This window comes from Corvus cornix, chromosome 2 (assembly GCF_000738735.6).
Source record: "Corvus cornix cornix isolate S_Up_H32 chromosome 2, ASM73873v5, whole genome shotgun sequence".
Lineage (NCBI taxonomy): Eukaryota > Metazoa > Chordata > Aves > Passeriformes > Corvidae > Corvus > Corvus cornix.
The window spans coordinates 870052-889514 of NC_046333.1; the positions used below are offsets into that span (position 1 = coordinate 870052).

At 55.8% G+C, this 19463-nt stretch overlaps 1 protein-coding gene across 1 annotated transcript; it reads right to left on the minus strand.

Moving 5' to 3' along the window:
• Nucleotides 1–130: 130 nt before the first annotated feature.
• KLHL18 (kelch like family member 18) lies at nucleotides 131–19436 on the minus strand. The gene is made up of 10 exons (XM_039549334.1): nucleotides 19389–19436; nucleotides 8863–8993; nucleotides 8545–8685; nucleotides 6120–6318; nucleotides 3983–4143; nucleotides 3741–3877; nucleotides 2421–2643; nucleotides 1647–1751; nucleotides 1340–1451; nucleotides 131–517 (listed from the first exon to the last, which is right to left on the minus strand). Exons 1-10 carry the CDS (start codon nucleotides 19434–19436, stop codon nucleotides 131–133), a joined length of 1644 nt encoding a protein of 547 aa, XP_039405268.1.
• Between the last annotated feature and the right edge of the window lie 27 nt (nucleotides 19437–19463).

The window sequence follows — 19463 nt, forward strand, 5'->3', positions numbered from 1 at the left end:
CCTTTCAGGACCTTCAGCCCAAAAAGTTACAGGTGGGGGATTACTCTGTCAAGTTCCTTTGCGTTTGGATCGAGCACCTGGAAATCGTGGCACGCTCGCTGACGACGAGATGCCCCCAAAATCCCCCGCGTCAGATGGTGAGGAGCGGCACGCAGCCCACGCCCACCCCGCCCTCGTGGCACACCATGGGCGCCATGAACGTCCAGCGGTTGGTCTCGGGGTCGTACATCTCCACGGAGCTGAGGTTGGACTGGCCGTCGTAGCCGCCCACGGCGTAGAGGCGGCCGCAGTTGGCCACGAGGGACACGCGGCTGCGGCGGGTGTTCATGGGCACGATCAGGTACCACTGGTCGGCCATGGAGCTGTAGACCTCGGCGGCGCTCAGGAAGCCGGAGCCGTCGTAGCCGCCGCACACGAACATGCGGCTGCCCAGCGCGGCCGCGCCGTGCCGGCACCGCTTGTTCAGCATGGGCGACACCGCGTGCCAGCTGGACGTGTGAGGGTTGTAGTATTCCACCTGGGATGGAGCACAGCGGGAGTTAGGGACGCTGCCTTGGGAATCAGCCTGTGACAGTCTCCCGCTGTGGCACCTCCAAACTGGGGGTAGTTTTGGGGTGCTCGTGACAAGGCAGTGAGGGGCTTCCCAGGGAAGGGAACGGGGCTGGGGAAGGGTTTGGAGCGCCAGGAGCAGCTGGGGGAGCTGAGAGGGCTGAACTGCCTTCAGTTAAAAGTTCAGCTGCTATGGGATTGTGCCTGAAGGGTTTGGGTTAGAAGAGACCTTAAAGCTCATCCAGTGCCACCCCTGCCATGGGCAGGGACACCTCCCACTGTCCCAGGCTGCTCCCAGCCCCAGTGTCCAGCCTGGCCTTGGACACTGCCAGGGATCCAGGGGCAGCCCCAGCTGCTCTGGGCACCCTGTGCCAGGGCCTGCCCACCCTCCCAGCCAGCAATTCCCAATTCCCAATCTCCCATCCATCCCTGCCCTCTGGCACTGGGAAGCCATTCCCTGTGTCCTGTCCCTCCAGGCCTTGTCCCCAGTCCCTCTGCAGCTCTCCTGGAGCCCCTTTAGGCCCTGCAAGAGGCTCGGAGCTCTCCCTGTGTCCTTCCCTTCTCTCCCAGCCTGGCTCCATATCCGAGGGGCTCCAGCCCTCAGAACATCTCCACGACCCCAAGCAGGTAGAGTCACTTCTGTTCCACCTCAGGTTTTTCTGTCATGGGTGGAAGTGACACAATTCGGTGGCGCAAGCACTTGGGGCCATTTGGGTGCACAGGGAAAGGACACGGAGCTTTCCAGCCCCAGCCTGAGGTGCAGTGGATGAGCCCCAGCCCAGGGCCTTACACTGTTGAAGATCTGGAGCCCGTCGTGCCCTCCGGACACGTAGATCCGGCCCTCGAACACGGTGACTCCGGCAGCGCTGCGGTTGGAGCTCATGGGGGTCACTGCTGTCCACCTGGGAGGGAGAGGGGAGAGATCAGCAAGACTCCCACAGATTATTCCGTGGTTTTCTAGTGCTGGATTCCACCAACTCTCCTTTCCCCACTCCTTATTCAAACCATTCTCACAGCCCAGATGCCCAGCGGTGCCAGGGCACGGAACACCGGAGGAGAAGCTCCTGGGAAAGCTCTGGGACATGAAGGGCTCTTACTTGTTTGTTTCTGGAGAGTAGGACTCCACGGAGTTGAGGGACGAGTTTCCATCGTATCCACCGCACACGTAGATCTGCCCATCCAGCACCACCGTTCCCATGGCGCTGCAAGGAACAGCAGGGCCCCGTGAGATGGCTGGGGGTGCTGTCACCCTGTCCCCAACACTGTGACCCTGCACACTCTGCCTGTGTCATCCCACCAAACCGCCTTTGCCCTGGATTCACCTGCACACTGCTCAGTCCCACCCGAACTCTGAGCTCACAAAGCGGAAAGGTGCTCACGGCAGGAGCACCTTGAATCCCAGCTTTGGATTTGGGCCCATCACGACAAAAAAAAAAAGACACTGAGGGGCTGGAGTGTGTCCAGAGAAGGGAATGGAGCTGGGGAAGGGGCTGGAGCACCAGGAGCGGCTAAGGGAGCTCCAGAGGTACCTGGTGAGGGGCACATACATCTTCCACCCTTGTCCTGGGCAGCTGTGCCAGGGCTGGGCAGCCCTTTCCAGGAGGAGTTTTCCCTATATCCAACCTGACCCTTCCCTGGCACAGCTTGAGACCATTTCCTCTTCTCCTGTCCTTGTTCCCTGGCAGCAGAGGCCAACCCCCCCTCGGCTGCACCAGAAACTAACCACGGAAATCCCAGCTGCTTCCACACTGCCCCACTCCTCCTTTCCCATTTCCCCCCCCGATCCTGCTGGGCACCCACTCCCCCACTCTTCCTCCAACCTCCTTTTTCCCTGCTTTTCCAGAGCTCTCTTCCCTGTGAGCTGCACGTACCTCCTCTTGCTGTTCATGCTTTCCACTTTGGACCAGGAGTCGGTGTCTGGGTTGTAAACCTCCACGGTGCTGAGCCTCAGCTGGCCGTCGTAGCCGCCGATGGCGTAGAGCAGCCCGTTGACCACGGCCACGCCGACGCGGCTCCGCGCCGTGGCCATGGGCTGGCACTTCTCCCAGCGGTTGGCAATGGGATCAAACACCTCCACCACGTTCAGAGAGTCGCCTGCATAGAAATTTGCTACTCAAATTAAAAGAGGGAGACCTGATGAAGCCCTGGGATAGGGAGCGGGGTGGAGGGGTAATGGGGTGCTGCTGTGATCCTAAAGATGGGGTTGGCATGGGGAACCATGTTTAGGAAAACATCTGGGAAAAACATTACATCTGCTAGGGTGGGATGGCATCTAAAGGGACCTGGACAAGCTCAAGGAGTGGGAAGCTCATGAGGTTCAACAAGGCCAAGTGCAAAGTGCTGCACCTGGGTTGGGGCAAGAAATTCTGCCCTGTGAGGGTGGGGAGGCCCTGGCACAGGGTGCCCAGAGCAGCTGTGGCTGCCCCTGGATCCCTGGCAGTGTCCAAGGCCAGGCTGGATGGGGCTTGGAGCAGCCTGGGAGAGTGGGAGGTGTTCCTGCCCATGGCAGGGGTGGGATGAGATGATCCTTAAGGTCCCTTCCAACCCAGCCCATTCTGGGATTCTCTGTCCTATCCTGGGGTCTCACATCCCATTCCAGCCTACCTGCTCCCCCAGAGACATTTCCCAGCCAGATATCCCTGCTCTCCCACAGAGCTCCTGCTCTGAACAATTCCCATTGTTCCCACACTCAGAACCATCAGGGAACATTTCCAAGAGCTCTCCCGTGCTCTGCACCAGGAGCCCCGACAAGTTCCCTCTGTGGAAGTGGCACCTCCACTGTCCTCCGAGGGGCAGCAGAGACCTGCAAGTCCCATCTGTGCTGTCGCTGCTTCCGGGGAACGCAGCTCCTCCACAGAAGGTTTGTCCTTGACCATTTTCTGTTCCCTTTTTACAGCACGGTGAGGCTCATGGCACCACGGTATTGTGATCCCACAACGTTGTGGAGATCCCTGCAAGTCCTGCTTGGGGCTCCAGGCAAGGACACCATCCTCAAAGTCTTAAACATCCTGAATAAGCCTCACCTCGGCAGGATTTAGATGGAAGACGTTAAACTATGGGCACAACCACCCCGAGGGTTTCACTGGAAGGGTCGAAGTGCTGCATGGAGGAGGAGAAACTGCTCCACGCTTCCACAGGGGGGAATTCCAGCATCCCACCCAGCCCCTGGTGGTCTTTCCACTGCAAGGTACCTGCTGAGTTGAGTCCCCCCACGGCGTAAATCAGCCCCGCGATGGACGTGCAGCACCGCGGCCGCGTCTTGAACGCCGGGAGGTGCGGCCGGCGCTCTGGCATGAGGTGATAATCCTTGGCTTCGTCAACCAGATCCCTGGAATCCAATCAGGGAATCATTCAAGAGGACATCTGACTGTCTGGAGCCTGAGATTGAAGGATTTAGCTTTCCCACCCTGCTGCCTCCATGTCCCAGCCTCACCTGCACTTGTGGCAGCACCGGACCAGGTCATCCTGCTGCACGCGGTCCGTGAGGAACTGCGGCCGGCACAGGGGGAGCCGGATTTTGGACAGGAGCTCGGGCAGGAAGGGCTCCCTCTGGTCTCGGTCGTACCGGATCCAGGCCAAGGCAGCTTCAAACACCTGCCACGAGACAGGAGTGGGAAGTTGGGAGTTTTGGGGTTGTGCAAGTGGATGGGAAAGAAACGACATCAAATCTTGGAATGGTTTGGGTTGGAAGGAACCTCAAGGATCATCCAGTGCCACCCCTGCCATGGGCAGGGACACCTCCCACTGTCCCAGGCTGCTCCCAGCCCCAATGTCCAGCCTGGCCTTGGGCACTGCCAGGGATCCAGGGGCAGCCCCAGCTGCTCTGGCAATTCCAGCCCAGCCTCTCCCCACCCTCCCAGCCAGCAATTCCCAATTCCCAGTCTCCCATCCATCCCTGCCCTCTGGCACTGGGAAGCCATTCCCTGGCTCCTGTCCCTCCAGGCCTTGTCCCCAGTCCCTCTGCAGCTCTCCTGGAGCCCCTTTGGGCCCTGCCAGGGGCTCGGAGCTCTCCCTGGAGCCTTCTCCAGGGGAACACCCCCAGCTGTCCCAGCCTCTCCAAGAGGCTCCAAGAAGGAAAGAGGGAAAAAGGGAAAGAAACTCCATGCAGTTTCTTTCCCTGCCTCCAAGAATCCCGATCTGTGGTCCCGTGGGATGGGACATCCAGCAGAACTGTTTGCAGGGAGATGAGGGAGCTGCAAGGAGGATTTTGGCAGAGGAGGTGGCACAGAACACAAAACTGTGTTTTTTTAGTGACAGAAATCTGCAAACTGGGAAAGAAGACAGGGAGTGGTGCTGCTCCATGAGAAACCAGGAGACAGGTTTGATCACAGGGATCCATCCGTTCTCTCTGGATAACCACGCTGGAGATGCCTGGAGCTGAGCTGGTCTCTCCAGGCTCCATCCCACACACTGGAAGGGACAGACCTCTCCGAAGCACCACTGGATGACTCCAGCTACAAAAGGATCCCAGTGCCCTGGTCCCAGTTTGGTTTTGGGACACGCATTCCTGGGTTCACAGGACTCCCTGTTAAAGTTACTGCAACCTGTCATCCACCAGAACAAAATCATCAGCTCTTTCTTGTATAGTGGCATCCGGAGTCTCTCCCAACACAATTCCCAAACTTTCCAGTGCAAAAATGCTTCTCCAACAGCACCACAGGGATTAAAAACCCCAAACCAACTTTTTTTCCACTCTACAGGGTGCCACTGGAATTTCTGAAGAGTGGGGCTGGCAGGTGCCAGGGCACGAGGAAACGTCCCCAGGATGGACTCTTTGGGTCCTACCTGCTCTGGGAAAAACAGTGAGAAATTCCTGGTATGATAGAGGAACGTGGCTGGAATGTGAGGCAGGTTCCCCTCCCTCCCTAAGCCTGATTAGCAAAGCACATTTTTACCCTACAAGGAGGAGCTGGAGGTCTGCTCTGCCTTTGTCACCTCCTCTGGAGGCTCCTCAGGAAGAGCAGGATGGATTTCCAGGTTCGAGGACCGGCTCTGTTTTCCCTGCTCACCTCTTGCCCCCCAAAACCCCCTGACAGGAGAGTGCAGCCAGGTGGGATTCCAGCTCTTCTCGCAGGGAACAAGGGACAGGAGGAGAGGAAACAACCTCACGTTGTGCCAGGGGAGGTTTAGGCAGGAATTTGGAAAGATTCCTTCCCCAGAAGGGCTGTCCAGCCCTGGCACAGCTGCCCAGGGCAGGGGTGGAGTCCCCATTGCTGGAGGGATTTACCAGCCCTGTCCATGTGGCACGTGGGGACATGGGGCAGTGGTGGCCTTGGCAGTGCTGGGTTGGACTCGATGGAGTCTGAAGGCTTTTCCGACCTCAATGATTCTGTGATCCTAAAAAAGCCCTGCTTTTCTTTTTTCCTAGGAACAAGTCAGTCTGGAGTAGGCCCAAGGAACCATCACAACTCTGTCCAGCACCTCTGAATGTCCCCCCTGTGCCAGGACATCTCAGCTTCCCTCAGCCCAGCAATAGGATCATTCCCATTCCCACTCCCAAGCAACACAAAACCCCTCGAGGTCAAAGTTTCCTCAAAGTTTCCTCAAAGTTTCCTACACCAGGCACCCACCTGCTCTTCGGACTTCACGTTGAGCTCATCCCTGGAAACGAGCTCCAGCACGTCCTCAAAGGGCAGGGCCAGGAACTCCTCGGACATGGAGACCTCCACGAAGTGCTGGTGGATGAAGCTGTTGGCAGCGTCGTAGAGCACCGTGCACATCATGGTCTCGGCAAACTGCCGGACACCCAGGCAGTTCTTGGGATGGAGCCTGGGAAAAGGGGAAGAGGAGAGCAACAGGAATGTCAGGTTAATGGAAGAGCAGCTGTGGCTGCCCCTGGATCCCTGGCAGTGCCCAAGGCCAGGCTGGACATTGGGGCCGGGAGCAGCCTGGGACAGTGGGAGGTGTCCCTGCCCATGGCACGGGTGGGAATGGGATGGGCTTTAAGGTCCCTTCCAACCCAAACTATTCCAGGATTCTGGGAAGCACAGAAGCCTTGCAGGACATGCAGTGTAGTGAAAGCTGTGTCCTCACCAGTGGTGGCAGATTCCAGCTCACCCATGAGCTGATCTGCACAGAGAGCTCCAGGTGAATCCACAGCACAGCCAGAGGATGGAAAACACAAATGTCCCCTTGTCCCTGCCAAGGAGCCATTGGATAGATCCAGGTGGCTCTGGGAGCATCCACAGCTGCTCTGGCAATTCCAGCCCAGCCCCTCCCCACCCTCCCAGCCAGCAATTCCCAATTCCCAATCTCCCATCCAGCCCTGCCCTCTGGCACTGGGAAGCCATTCCCTGGGTCCTGTCCCTCCAGGCCTTGGCCCCAGTCCCTCTGCAGCTCTCCTGGAGCCCCTTTAGGCCCTGCAAGGGGCTCGGAGCTCTCCCTGTGTCCTTCCCTTCTCCAGGGGAACATTCCCAGCTGTCCCAGGCTGGCTCCAGAGCAGAGGGGCTCCAGCCCTGGAGCAGCTCTGGGGCATCCTCTGGACTCTCTCCAGCAGCTCCAGGTCCGGGAGCTGTTGGGTGGGGAACTGTCACATGAGGGTGACTCTGAGGGCTCACACAGGGCTTGGTTACAACACAGCTGCCTAAAAATATCCCAATTCTCAATTCCACTTCAGAAGAAGAGCTCAGTGTCCATGTCCCAGCTCCCAGGGTGGCCAGAATCCACAAATTTTTAGTTATTAACCAAACTGGCAGCTGTGCACTCAAATCCAGGACTTCACTTAGGACACCTGGCTGCCCCTGGTGGATTTGGGAGGATTTTGGTAGCCAATCCCTGTACTTGGTGGGTGTGTTTGACATCATACCACTGAGCACCCTGAGCAGCTGCAGAGAAGCCAGGCTGGGAAAACTGAACACGTCAGGCTCCCTGGCACGGGCTGAGAATCCATGTGGTACGTGGACAAGGAGTATCCCAGCTTTCCATTTCCAGACCCTGCTGCTGGAACAGCCTCGCAGCCAAACACCAGCAAGGAAATTGAAAAACCTGGGACCAATTTAAGGCTCTGCCACAGTTTCCTGTCCAGCTCCTGGGCTGAGGCGCGGTGTTCCTCCCCTTTAGCACACACAGCAGCAGGAAGGGCAACTGTGGATACAAAAATGCTGCTAGCGAGGATTTTCTTGCTGTTTTCTAAGTCCATGAGAGACTTTTCTCTCTCACAGAGATAGTGGCAGAGTTCTGTAAACAACCAAGCCACCTGCAACCTTGAAAAGTCTTGTTTATGGCACAGTAGGAAAATATTTTGACAATGGATGTTTTAGGATTTTGGCCAATCACCCCCAAGGGGAGGCTGATCCTTTGTCCAATTAGACTATGAAGAGAAAAGTCTATAAAAGAGTTTGTAAAATAATTAAATCAATCAATCTTGCTGCACAATTTCTGCCTGCTGGATCTTCTCTCCTTCTCCCTACGGCTGTGGGACATGGTGATACACCCTAGGGCATTTTATTGGGCAGTTCCTGCCAGGATGGGTTCTCAAAAAGGGAGATGGTCCCTCAGTTTTGCTCTGGGTGTTAATTCCCATGGCTGGCCAAGGGCTTTTATTGTGTCCCAGTGAAGGAGTGGTAAGTTATTCTGAAGGGAATGAGAATGGTAGGATAAGGGGGAACGGCTTCCCACTGCCAGAGGGCAGGGATGGATGGGATATTGGGAATTGGGAATTGCTGGCTGGGAGGGTGGGGAGGGGCTGGGATGGAATTCCCAAAGAAGCTGTGGCTGCCCCTGGATCCCTGGCAGTGCCCAAGGCCAGGCTGGACATTGGGGCTTGGAGCAGCCTGGGACAGTGGATTGGGATGGGCTTTAAGGTCCCTCCCAACTCATTTTGTGATTCCATAACTCCACAGATGCCAAGTTTTGGGATGCACACTCCTCCTCCTCCTGCTAGAAGGACACATCCTGCTCCTCCCAAGCCGGACACAGGTGCCTGACCCTCGCTGCTGCTGGGGAGCAGCTGGAATGCCCCTGGAATCCCCCCAGGATCCCCCCAGGCGCATTCACCTCTCCCTGAGGAAGGTACAACAGGCGTCCTTGATGTTCTGCAGCTGAAGGAAGCTCGCCCCCATGAGCAGGGACTGCACATTCTGCTGGTCTATGGCCAGGTGACCGTTGTAGGCGAAGTTGATCAGAGCCTCCAGAGCACTAAAAACAGGGAGAAAGGGCAGAAACCCCACTGAATTCCAGCTGGGATAGGCCTGTGCCAGCAGCAGAACGCTCTGTGGGATCGTTCCCGCGGAGAGCAGCCTCTGAACCGCGCACACACCGCGCCAAGGCCCGCAGAGGCCTCGTGCTCCCTCGGGCTCTCCCTAGGGATGTCACCTGGGATCCATGCCCTGCATGACGATCTCCTCCTGCTTGCACTCCATCATGTCGTTGGTGAACATGGCGTGGAAGTACGGGATGGAGGCTGCCAGCACGATCCGGTGCGCGCTGAATTTATGGTCCCCGACCTAAAGCAGGGGCAAAAGGGAAGGAGAAGGGATCAGCACCACCCACGGCTCCAGGTGATTCCCTGCAGCACAGCTCCACCAGCATCCAAGGATTCAAGTCAGGTCTTTGCTCTGATTCCTTCTCTCAGAGCTTTTTTCCCTAATTTCCATGTCAACCTGGCTCATCCCAGTCCATGCCCACCCCAGCTTGTGCAGAACTGCCCTTTTTTCCTCTCTTAAGCCAAAATTTCCCGTTGGAGCTTTGTTTTATGGCCAAAGCAGCTGGCACAGCAGGGCCCTTCGCTCCAGGTTATCCAAGGAGTCCTTCTCTTCTCCTCTGCAAAACCCTCCCCCCACTTTCATCTCCAGACATGCTGTTTGGATTCAGGACTTCCATGATTCCCAACAGTGCCTCCCCTCTCCCTCCAGGCCTGGAGTGCTCAGAGCCAGCAAACACAAACTTGCAGAGGGTTTAGAAAGCAAAATTCCTGCCAGATGGAAAAAAAGGAGGAACTTTTGAAGAGCCTTGTCTCTGTCCTGGGCCTGAATCCCTGTCCATGCTGTCCTCTGTGCTTGGATAATGCTGCACAAATCCTGCTCTCCTGGATTTTGCAGCATTCCTAATTCCCAGAGCAAAATCAGGAAGCGAAATGGTCGTGACTATGACACCCTTCACATACATATTTATTTGCATGTGACTTTACAGGGATGAAGGTCTGTATGGATCCCTTCTCCTGACCCAAAACCACCTGGAAAACATCCCAGAGGCTCCAAGACTCGAGGTATCAGCAAAATCTTTGCCAGCCTCCTCCTGTGCACACAGCAGCATGGGGAATCTCTGGGAAAAGGAATCGGGACTGCAGGCCCAGGCTCTGTGAGGGGATGGAGCTCGAGGCCACATCCCTGGCCCTGGAGAGGGAGGAATGTTGGCTGAGCAGGTTCCCACCCCGACTTCACACAGAGAGCACAAACTCCAGCCTGGCCAGAGCTTTGAACAGCTTTAAAAATACAAAAAACACAGCAAATTTCACGAGGAAAGGCCAAACAGGGAAGTGATTCCAGAACCTGAGAGCCCACAGACCCTTCCCAGACCCCTGGGATTTTCATTCCCTCCCTCCCTGCCAGGTGAGCACACCTGGACTCTCGGTGGGTCTGAGGTGCTGCTCAGGACAGGGGAATCCCTGAGGACACTCAGCTGCTGGAGCTCTTGCTTTGGGAATTCCCAGTGGGAATGGCTGACACACGAGCAGCCACAGCCTGGTTGACCACGGTGACAAATTTGCTGCTTGGCCCATCCACATTCCAGCCCAGAGGCTCACGAACACCCGACCTGCTCGGCAACACCTCAGCAACTCGGGCAGTTCCCAGTCCATCCCTTCCCCATGGGTGAAGCCATCCCATCATCAGCTGCTCCTGGCCCAACCCACTGATTTCCCAGCAATGAATCCCATTATTGACACACCTTCATGCTGCTGCAAAACCCCTTCCTGAGTGCCTCAAACATCCCAAAACATAGAAAAACTCCATTTTTGCTTTTGCTGTTTCTGAAAGGTGAAAGAACAAGGCCTCCTCTTATCTCTAAAATTCCCTAAGGAATTCACTCCAACTGCAACAATCCATTTGGTTTGTTTGGATGAGTGCTCCCGTTCAGGCTGAGTGTGCAAGAAAAGCAACATTTTACTTGACTTTCATTTCCCCCCAAGCCCAAGTTGCCAAAAATCACAACTCCCCAAATCTCATTTCAGCTCTTTAATAAATAAAGAGTGGTGCTAAAATTGAACAGGCACCTCTTAAAGTGAAACACCTGCTTCAAATGCATACAGCGACCTTCTATTTATAACCAAAATTATCTTTATAACTAAAGATAACAGGAATTTCAACACCAAGGTTATACTTACTCAAAACCTGAGCCTGTAGTGTGACCCAAGGAGGAGAAAAAGGCCCTTATTTCACAAAATAACTGTAAATTACAGAGCCCAGGTGGCAGCTCTGGGCCCCTTGTGACAAGAGTGACATTGAGGGGCTGGAGCATGTCCAGGGAAGGGAACTGGAAAACTCCTGAGGGAGCTGGGAAAGGGGCTGAGCCTGGAGCAAAGGAGGCTCAGGGGGGACCTTGTGGCTCTGCACAAGTCCCTGACAGGAGGGGGCAGCCGGGGGGGGTCGGGCTCTGCTCGCAGGGAACAGGGACAGGATGAGAGGGAACGGCCTCAGGCTGGGCCAGGGCAGGCTCGGGTTGGATATTGGGAACATTCCTCCTGGAAAGGGGGGTCAGGCATTGAAGGGACAGCCCAGGGCACTGGTGGCTCCCCATCCCTGGAGGGATTTACCAGCCCTGTGGATGTGGCACCCGGGGACGTGGGGCAGGCGTGGCCTCGGCAGTGCTGGGGGATGGTTGGACTCCATGATCCAAGAGGCCTTTTCCAACCGAAACCATTCCATGATTCCATACCCTCAGCTCCAGTACAAGAGATTCCAGCCCTGTCCAAGGGCTGAGAGGTCCCGCCAAGCTCCAGTTCCAGGGATGCATCTCGGTGACCTCACCCCTGAGGAGCTGCCACCAAACAGCCTCATTATCTCCAACAGCCCTGGTCCTTGCAAGGGCAAACATCCCCAGGCATCCTGCAAGATTCCTGCCGGGATAATGACAGCTGGGATGAAATCACCACCGGGATGGAATCCCTTGGGTCTGGGCAGTGCTGCCCTTCCAGGTGGTCCTGGATTGGGAATGGTCCCTGTGAGCAGCGAGATCCACGGAGCTGCACCAGCAAAGAGCCCGGGAAGTATTTCCTGGTGCTGGACAAGACACAACCTGTGATTCCTCATGTCTGAAACTTGGAATGGCAGAGAACCCTCGGGGAGATGGAGAAATTGGGATGTCTGCTCTCAAACGATCATCGTGTTCATTCCATCAGCACTTGATGGCGAGTCCCCAAGGACTGCAGTTCTTGCTGCAGGCAAAGGACAAGTTTTTCTCCTGGGATATGGAAAAGCTTTCCAAGGATGGGCCCGCAGCACGTGTCCATTCAGCTCATCCTCGTGTCTTCTTTCCCAAAGTGCTCCCCACCTGCAGAGCCAAAGGCTCTCCCTTTCCATGACTGCACTAAGGCGCCTTCCTGATGGAGTCACTCTGGAGTCACCTAAGGAGAGAGCGGCAAAGAGCTCGTCCTCTTCCTGATACCATTCCAGCATGTTCTGTTTTACACTTTATCACTTCAGGTCCTTTGCTTTGAAGGTGAAAGATTCAGTTTTGCAGAAAAAAGGAACTTTGCAAGCATCCCTCCTGACCCTGGGAATCCCAGAATTCCCTTCTGACGTGTCTCTGAGCGGGTAACAAAGGAATCTGCTCCCGGACACCCCCACAGCCACAAACATGAACAGATTCCAGGGCACAAGGAGCCTTTCTCCGGAGGAAAATGCTGTAGGTGGGGGAAAGGCATTCCTTGCGTTCCTGACGTCACTACCCCGCCGAGCTGAGAACTCGCTGAGTTTTGAAGGTCTCAAAAAAAACCCCAAATCCATCTTTTCTGAGGGCACGGTGGCACTGAGGGCACGGAGAGGCCAGAGCAGAAGCAGAGCTGGTGTCCAATCCATTGCAGCCCTGTTTTGCCAGGAAAAGGTAATAATGGGATGCACCTGGATCAGGACAATGCCAAGCACAAATCCAGGCTGGACAATGAGAGGAGCACTGCAGGGAAGGATTTGGTGGATGAGGAGCTCCACATTCCCTGGCCAGAACTCGCCGTGCCCTGGGGGCTGATCCCCCAGTGTGGGCAGCAGGAAAGAGGGAATTCTGAATGGCTTCCCACTGCCAGAGGGCAGGGCTGGATGGGAGATTGGGAAGGAATTTCCTGCTGGGAGGGTGGGGAGGGGCTGGGCTGGAATTCCCAGAGCAGCTGTGGCTGCCCCTGGATCCCTGGCAGTGCCCAAGGCCAGGCTGGACACTGGGGCTGGGAGCAGCCTGGGATGGTGAGAGGTGTCCCTGACCATGGCAGGGGGTGGGATGGGATTCAAGGTCCCTTCCAACCCAAACCATTCCAGCATTCCATGAGAATGGTGACCAATTCCTCTGAAGCAGAGGAACATCCCCTTGGATGTACAACAAAGCCACATCCCCAGGGAATTCCCTGCCAGCTCAGAGGAGCCCAACTGCTTTGCTGAATTCCTGTCCCTCCACTTCCCACGGGGACAGGGAGCATCCCAAGGGGATCAGCTCCAGCCCTGCCCTCCTTAAGGCTCCTGAAGGGACAGCAAAAAGACATTTTATGTTGTCCTAGAACTAAAAATCCTCGTGTTTTGTGTAAGGGAAGAGCTGAGGGCAGCCGAGAGCTCGGGGGAATCACCTCCAGTGAGAATCCCAAATAACTCCTGTCTGTTGTGTGACAAGGTTGGAATCACATCCTCATCCTGCAGCTCTCCTGTCATGGATCAGCTGCTTTTCCAGTCTCCCAGCTCCTCCAGTAAAACAGATATTCCCTCTCCTTCTGTCTGGGGGTGACTTTATGATGTTGATCCCATATTGCTGCCCTATGCCCAGCAATTAATTTTGTGCCTTTAAACTGAGCCTGAGAGGGGGGAGAGGAAAAAAAACCCAGCAAAACTTTCAAAGCAGTTTGCAGTTTGTTTTCAAGGACACAGACACAGACTGCTCTGCGTTCGAGAGAGAGGAGCGGGACGAAGCCCTGCCTGCTTTCCAGCTTTCGGCTTTCTTTTCCTCCGGAGGGAGACAGAGAGTTGAACCTTTGTTTTCCTGGGACTTTTGTTTCTTTCCCTTTTCTCTCTGCTGGACGGTTTCAACATCAGAATGCATCAGGAGGAATTTCCACCGAGGCCTTGGCCCTGGAGGGGGGCCCAGCGCCCCATCCCAGCTCCATGGAGGGGGAGAGAGAGATCTACGGGAGGACTCTGAACTTTTCCCAGGTTTCTCTCAGCAGAGCGAGAGGTTTCATTATTTGGCATCATTATCCTTTTCCTGTGTGTGTGTTAAATAAATAGTTTTTATCTCTTTCACTTTCCTTCGAGGAGAAGTTATTTTTTCCCGAACCTGGTGGGGGAGGGGTGGTTGTAATCTGCCTTCTCTCAGAGGATATATTTCCAAATTTGGCCAAACCGGCACACCTTCCAAGGCTGTTTTCCTGGAGGATCTCCCAAACATGCTCCAACACCTGCAGCACAGCCAGGCACTGAGTTCTCAAGGATCCTGCTGGAATCGGGCAGGCAGCCCGAGCTGTCTGGAATTCCACTTGTCCAGAGGCTCCTCCACCTCTGCATCAGCTCTCAGGGGTGCAACTGCTCCAGTTTGGAGGGTCTGGAGTTCACAGTCTGCTCTGGAAAATCTGGGATCAGGATGGGAGAGAAGCCAGCAGGACTGTGACCTGTCAGTGCCATTGGGATTGAACACGGAGCAAACACTGTACCCTCTCCACAGCTGGGAATTATTTCAGCTTGCCAGACCTGGATCATATTTTAGGAGACTTTTCTAATTCGTCTTGGAGTCAGTCATGGAAAAATGGCATTGGAGCGGTTCAGATCCCGAGGAGGAGCAGCTGCAGCAGCAAGAGGAGCTCACGTCAACTCTGAGGATTTGGGAAGGCACAAACCTTCCCTCTCCCGACAGCTTGGCCAAGGATTTCTGGAGGTGCCAGCCTGGCACTTGGATCATTCTCCTCCAGCTCCAGTGGGAGCCAGCAGGAGCTCTGGAGAGATTTACTCCCTCTAAATTTGTAATGAAGAAATAGGATGGATATGTTTTCCCTGTTTTACAGAGTGGTGCATTCCTCAGCTTGCAGCAGCCTCCGATGTGTCCCCGGAGAGCGCTCGGACCTTGGCCTGGAGCACAGGCAGCACATCCCAGAAAACAAAGCTGCCCGGGCAGCTTTCATCCTGGAAGGATGAAACAATTCCAAAAACAATGCTCAGGAAGGACACAAGCACTGAGGAGCCTCTTTTGTGCTGGTAAGAAGCAGCTCAGGATCTGCAGCTCAGGGAATAACAGCCCCAAATGCCAGCACCTGTCAGCGAGCCGGAATTCTCGGGGCTTTTGCAGGGTTTAGTTGTGAGCTTTAAAGGGAGAAAGACTGGAAACCCACCAAAAATCAGGGGGAAGGGTTCTGAGAGGGGGATTCTGCCCCTCTGCCCCTTGGCTTGTCCGTATCTGGAGTTCAAAGCCTCAGTCCCCCCCAAATTAAAGGAAAAAAAGGCTCAGAAGCTTCATTTCTGCTCTCTCCATGATTATTCCAGGCTTGGTGTTTCCCTGCCCTTGTCAGAACCTCTGTCAGCTTTTCCATCATCACCAACACTGGATGAGGAGGAAAACACAGCTTCACCCTCCACAGCGTGGCTGGGCTCAGGTTAAATTGGGGAAAAGGCTTGGGTTGGTTATTTTATAACCAGACTCGGCCACACCGACGCCCAGCCCGGTGATTCGCAGAGAAGAAAGCAGAAGTTTGGCCTTGCTAAGCAAAAATCCTACTTTTTTCCAAAGGAAAAAAGACTAACCACAGGCTGAGGTGTGTCTCCTCCCTCCCCTCCTCCCTCCAGTCCATCCATGTGTGTTCCTAGCAAATGAATCTTTAATTAAACATTTCGGAGAGCCTCCAAAGGGAGCTGAGATGGAACATCAGGAGCAGCCCTGACCTGCAGCTGTTAAAGAGACAGGGAGAGAAAAGGCTTTTCCCGATCCATAGGCTCCATCCGTGCAGGAAAGGAGCTTCAGGCTCTCCAGGACACATCCTGAGCTGCTGGAAAGAGGTGCAGCTCCCAGGAAACCTCATTTTCACATGGACAACCATGAGCAGCAGCGACAGATTTCCCCGAGCCCAGCTGGGATGATCAGAGATCCAAAGGGAGCCAGGCAAATCCGCACTTCTGGCTTTGAATCCATCCAGCCCGGCTGCTGAGGCAGTGCTGATTCCCGCAGGAAGGAGGTTTCTGGGAAAGGAGAACCCATCCTGCCCCTCCTGGCTCCTGAGGGAATGCTTGCCTCCCTTTCTGAGGGGAATAATTAAAACAAACAAACCGGAGTAGTGACAATTCCTTAATAATTCCAGGGCTGTTTGTGCAGCAAACAGGGCTGAGGGCTGGGAGAATCCCAGTGATCCCAGCTGAGAGTGGGAATGGGACCACTGCTGCTCCTGCTTCATCCATGAGCTGGAGCACTGGGCACATCCAGATCCAACTTCTGGGACAAAGGGGTGTGTGGAAGCCTTTTGTTTTAGAGATGGGGCTCACAAAAAGGAGCAGGAGTGGAAAAAAGGGGAATAAATTCACTGCGGTGGTGTGAGAGCATCAGGATCCACCTCGGGGCTCCTTCAGGATGGGCTTGGAATGTTTCTCAGAGCTTTTATCAGAGAATCCTGGAATGGTCTGGGTTGGAAGGGATCTTAGGGATCATCTCATTCCAACTCCATTCCATGGGCAGGGACACCTCCCACTGTCCCAGGCTGCTCCAGCCTGGCCTTGGGCACTGCCAGGGATCCAGGGGCAGCCCCAGCTGCTCTGGCAATTCCAGCCCAGCCCCTCCCCACCCTCCCAGCCAGCAATTCCCAATTCCCAATCTCCCATCCAGCCCTGCCCTCTGGCACTGGGAAGCCATTCCCTGGCTCCTGTCCCTCCAGGCCTTGTCCCCAGTCCCTCTGCAGCTCTCCTGGAGCCCCTTTAGGCTCTGCAAGGGGCTCGGAGCTCTCCCTGTGTCCTTCCCTTCTCCAGGGGAGCATTCCCAGCTCTCCCAGGCTGGCTCCAGAGCAGAGGGGCTCCAGCCCTGGGAGCAGCTCCGTGATCTTTACTTTCCTCCCTTAATTTTGGGTAAGAATCATTCAAACTCTGTCCCTGCTGGAAACCCACCCTGGATTTACAGAACATGTTCCCGAGCCAGGTCACAGCAGAGACATTTTGTGCTGGCTGAGTTCGGGATTCCTGAGCGATCCAAAGCCACCCCCAACTTCGAGCTAAGAAAAACCCCTGCTTAAAGCACCAGCAGCTGGAGCAGCCAGCCTGCTCTGGGAATGGGAGGGAAGCCTTGGCTGCCCTGATTCCATCACCACGGAGCACTGGGAAAAGGGATGTCCAGGGCCAGAAGCAGCACAAGGTGGGAGATTTTCACAGGATGACCCGAGACAACAAGAGGAATCAAACGAATGAAATGCTTGGAATTCCAAGCTGTGGGTGTAGGAGGGAAAGCTGGAATGTTTGAAACAACATGGACGGAGGACTGACAGAGACAGAGGACTGACAACGTGTCAGGCGCTGCTGGCATCTCTCTTTGGGATTTTGGGGAAGGAATTCTTCCCTGTGAGGGTGGGGAGGCCCTGGGATGGATTTTCCAGAGCAGCTGTGGCTGCCCCTGGATCCCTGGCAGTGCCCAAGGCCAGGCTGGACATTGGGGCTGGGAGCAGCCTGGGACAGTGGGAGGTGTCCCTGCCCACGGCAGGGGTGGCACTGGATGATCCTCGAGGTTCCTTCCATCCCAAACCATTCTGTGGTGTTTGTGAGCTTTCCTAGCACCTTTTAAACCTCTGTAGGGACAAAGAGGATTTAAACAGCTCTTTGCCACAGAAAATCCACAGAAATGGATCATTATTCAAAGGAATTTTAGAAACAATGGTGAGGAATTTATCCAAGATAAGACTGGGATCATAGACCTCCTCCTATTGACTCCCAGAAACAAGGGACTGCCAGGACCTGGTACTCTTCTCCTGCCACACCAATACCCAGTTTAATCCTAAAACCACGGCGCTCTCCATCCCAAACTGGCTTTGCCACGGAATTCCCTCAGGCTGATACCTTGGGTTTGAACTTTTATATTTTTCAAATCCTGTACTGCCTGGTGTGTAACTCTGGAGTTTCACGTGGCCCTTTAGCCGCTGTTCCCCCACACTGGTCAGACATAACAAACCCTCTCTGCGTCTGCACTTCAAGGACACCTTGCTGTCCCCAAGCCCCAAAATACCTAAACCAAAAGCCTTTGAGAGGAGGAGCAAACTCGGGGTAATGACATCATTGACCAAAGTTATAATTGCAGAATTAACCCTGAAATACAAATGGGTCAAACTTATAAAAGTGTGAAGAACCCGTGAGCCAGGGTCCATCTTGGGTGGAGGCTTTGGGCTGCCTGGGGGCACCTTGGAAGGCCCTTCCAATAAATACCTGCTTTTATTCTCCTCTTCCTGCCTGGCCTCTGTTTTCAGCCACTTCGAGGCACCCAGGCTCCAGCCCAGACGGTCACAAACATCACCCTACAGCAGGAGCAAGCGCTTCCAAGGAGGATCACAACCCTCAGCCCCTCTTCCCGGGGGGAACAGCCGCTCCACAGGGATGAAGCCGTCCCCGTATCCATGGAATGCTCCCTGTCCCACATCCCGTCTCCCTGACGGGCACAGCCCTCTCCGGCTGCTTCCCCTGGAAGGTTTCAGGGTGAGTAGGCTGGGAACACCTTCCCGTTTAATTAAACTGCAGAGTTAATTCTGCAATGACTCAGAGCTGCGTGTGGCTCCCACCCCACCAGCTCCTCCGAGTCTGGAATCCTGAGGGATTCCAGCAGCTCCTGCCTGGCACAGGGCACTCTCCGAGCCCTCCCAGCCATTCCCTGCAGAGCCAGGGACACAGTCCTGAGGGTTTACCACACTCACGGATGTTAAAAAGTGGATATTCCCATAAGGGAATGGTTTCCTAGAGAAAGGAGTCTTCTCCCGTGGGTTGGAGCAGAGCTTGGTCCATAAACCTGGACCCACAGGCCCTCGCAGACCCCCTGGCACCCCACTAAGGGGGTCTGGGGGAGTCTCGGTGCTGTCCCTCTGCTCTGCCAAAGCCATGGGAAGGGGGGGACCTCAGCTCCCGCTCCTCCTTCCCTCTGGAAAAGAGACTGGGCTGTCCCTCAGCCCCCTCCCTCAGGGGCCTGGGGCTTCCTCAAGTCCCCCCTCCACAAGCTGAGGTCCCTCAGCCCCCCCAGGAATGGGGGGGTCCCCCCTGCTCCTCTTCGGGGCTCGATCTCCCTCGGCTCCCCTTTCTGAGGCTGGGGACCCTCATCTTCCCCCAAGGGCTGCGGGGGTCCCCCAGCCCCCCTCAGGGACCAGGGGGTCGCGCAGCTCCCTCCTAAGGGGACTGGGGGAAGTCCCCTCAGCGTCCTCCCTCAGCCCCCACCCCAGAGACCGTGACCTCCTCAGGGGTCGAGGTCCCCCCTCAGTGTCCCTTCAAGGACCGGGGTCCCCGCTCAGGAGCCGGGGGTCCCTCACTCCCCGCCCGGGGCTGAGGTCTCTCAGCCGCCTCTCAGCCCCCTGAGGGGTCGGGGTCCCTCATCCCCCATCAGCGACTGGGGTGCCCCTCACTCCTCCTGAGGGGTCGAGGTCTCTCAGGTCCCCCTCAGACCCTTCAGGGCTCGGGTGGTCCCTACGCCCCCCCCCGCCCCCGGGGGCCGGGCCGCACCTTGAGCGTCACATCGCAGAGCTTTCCCTGCCGCCGGATCTCGCCCATCACTCCATACCCGCGGCTGGGCAGGTC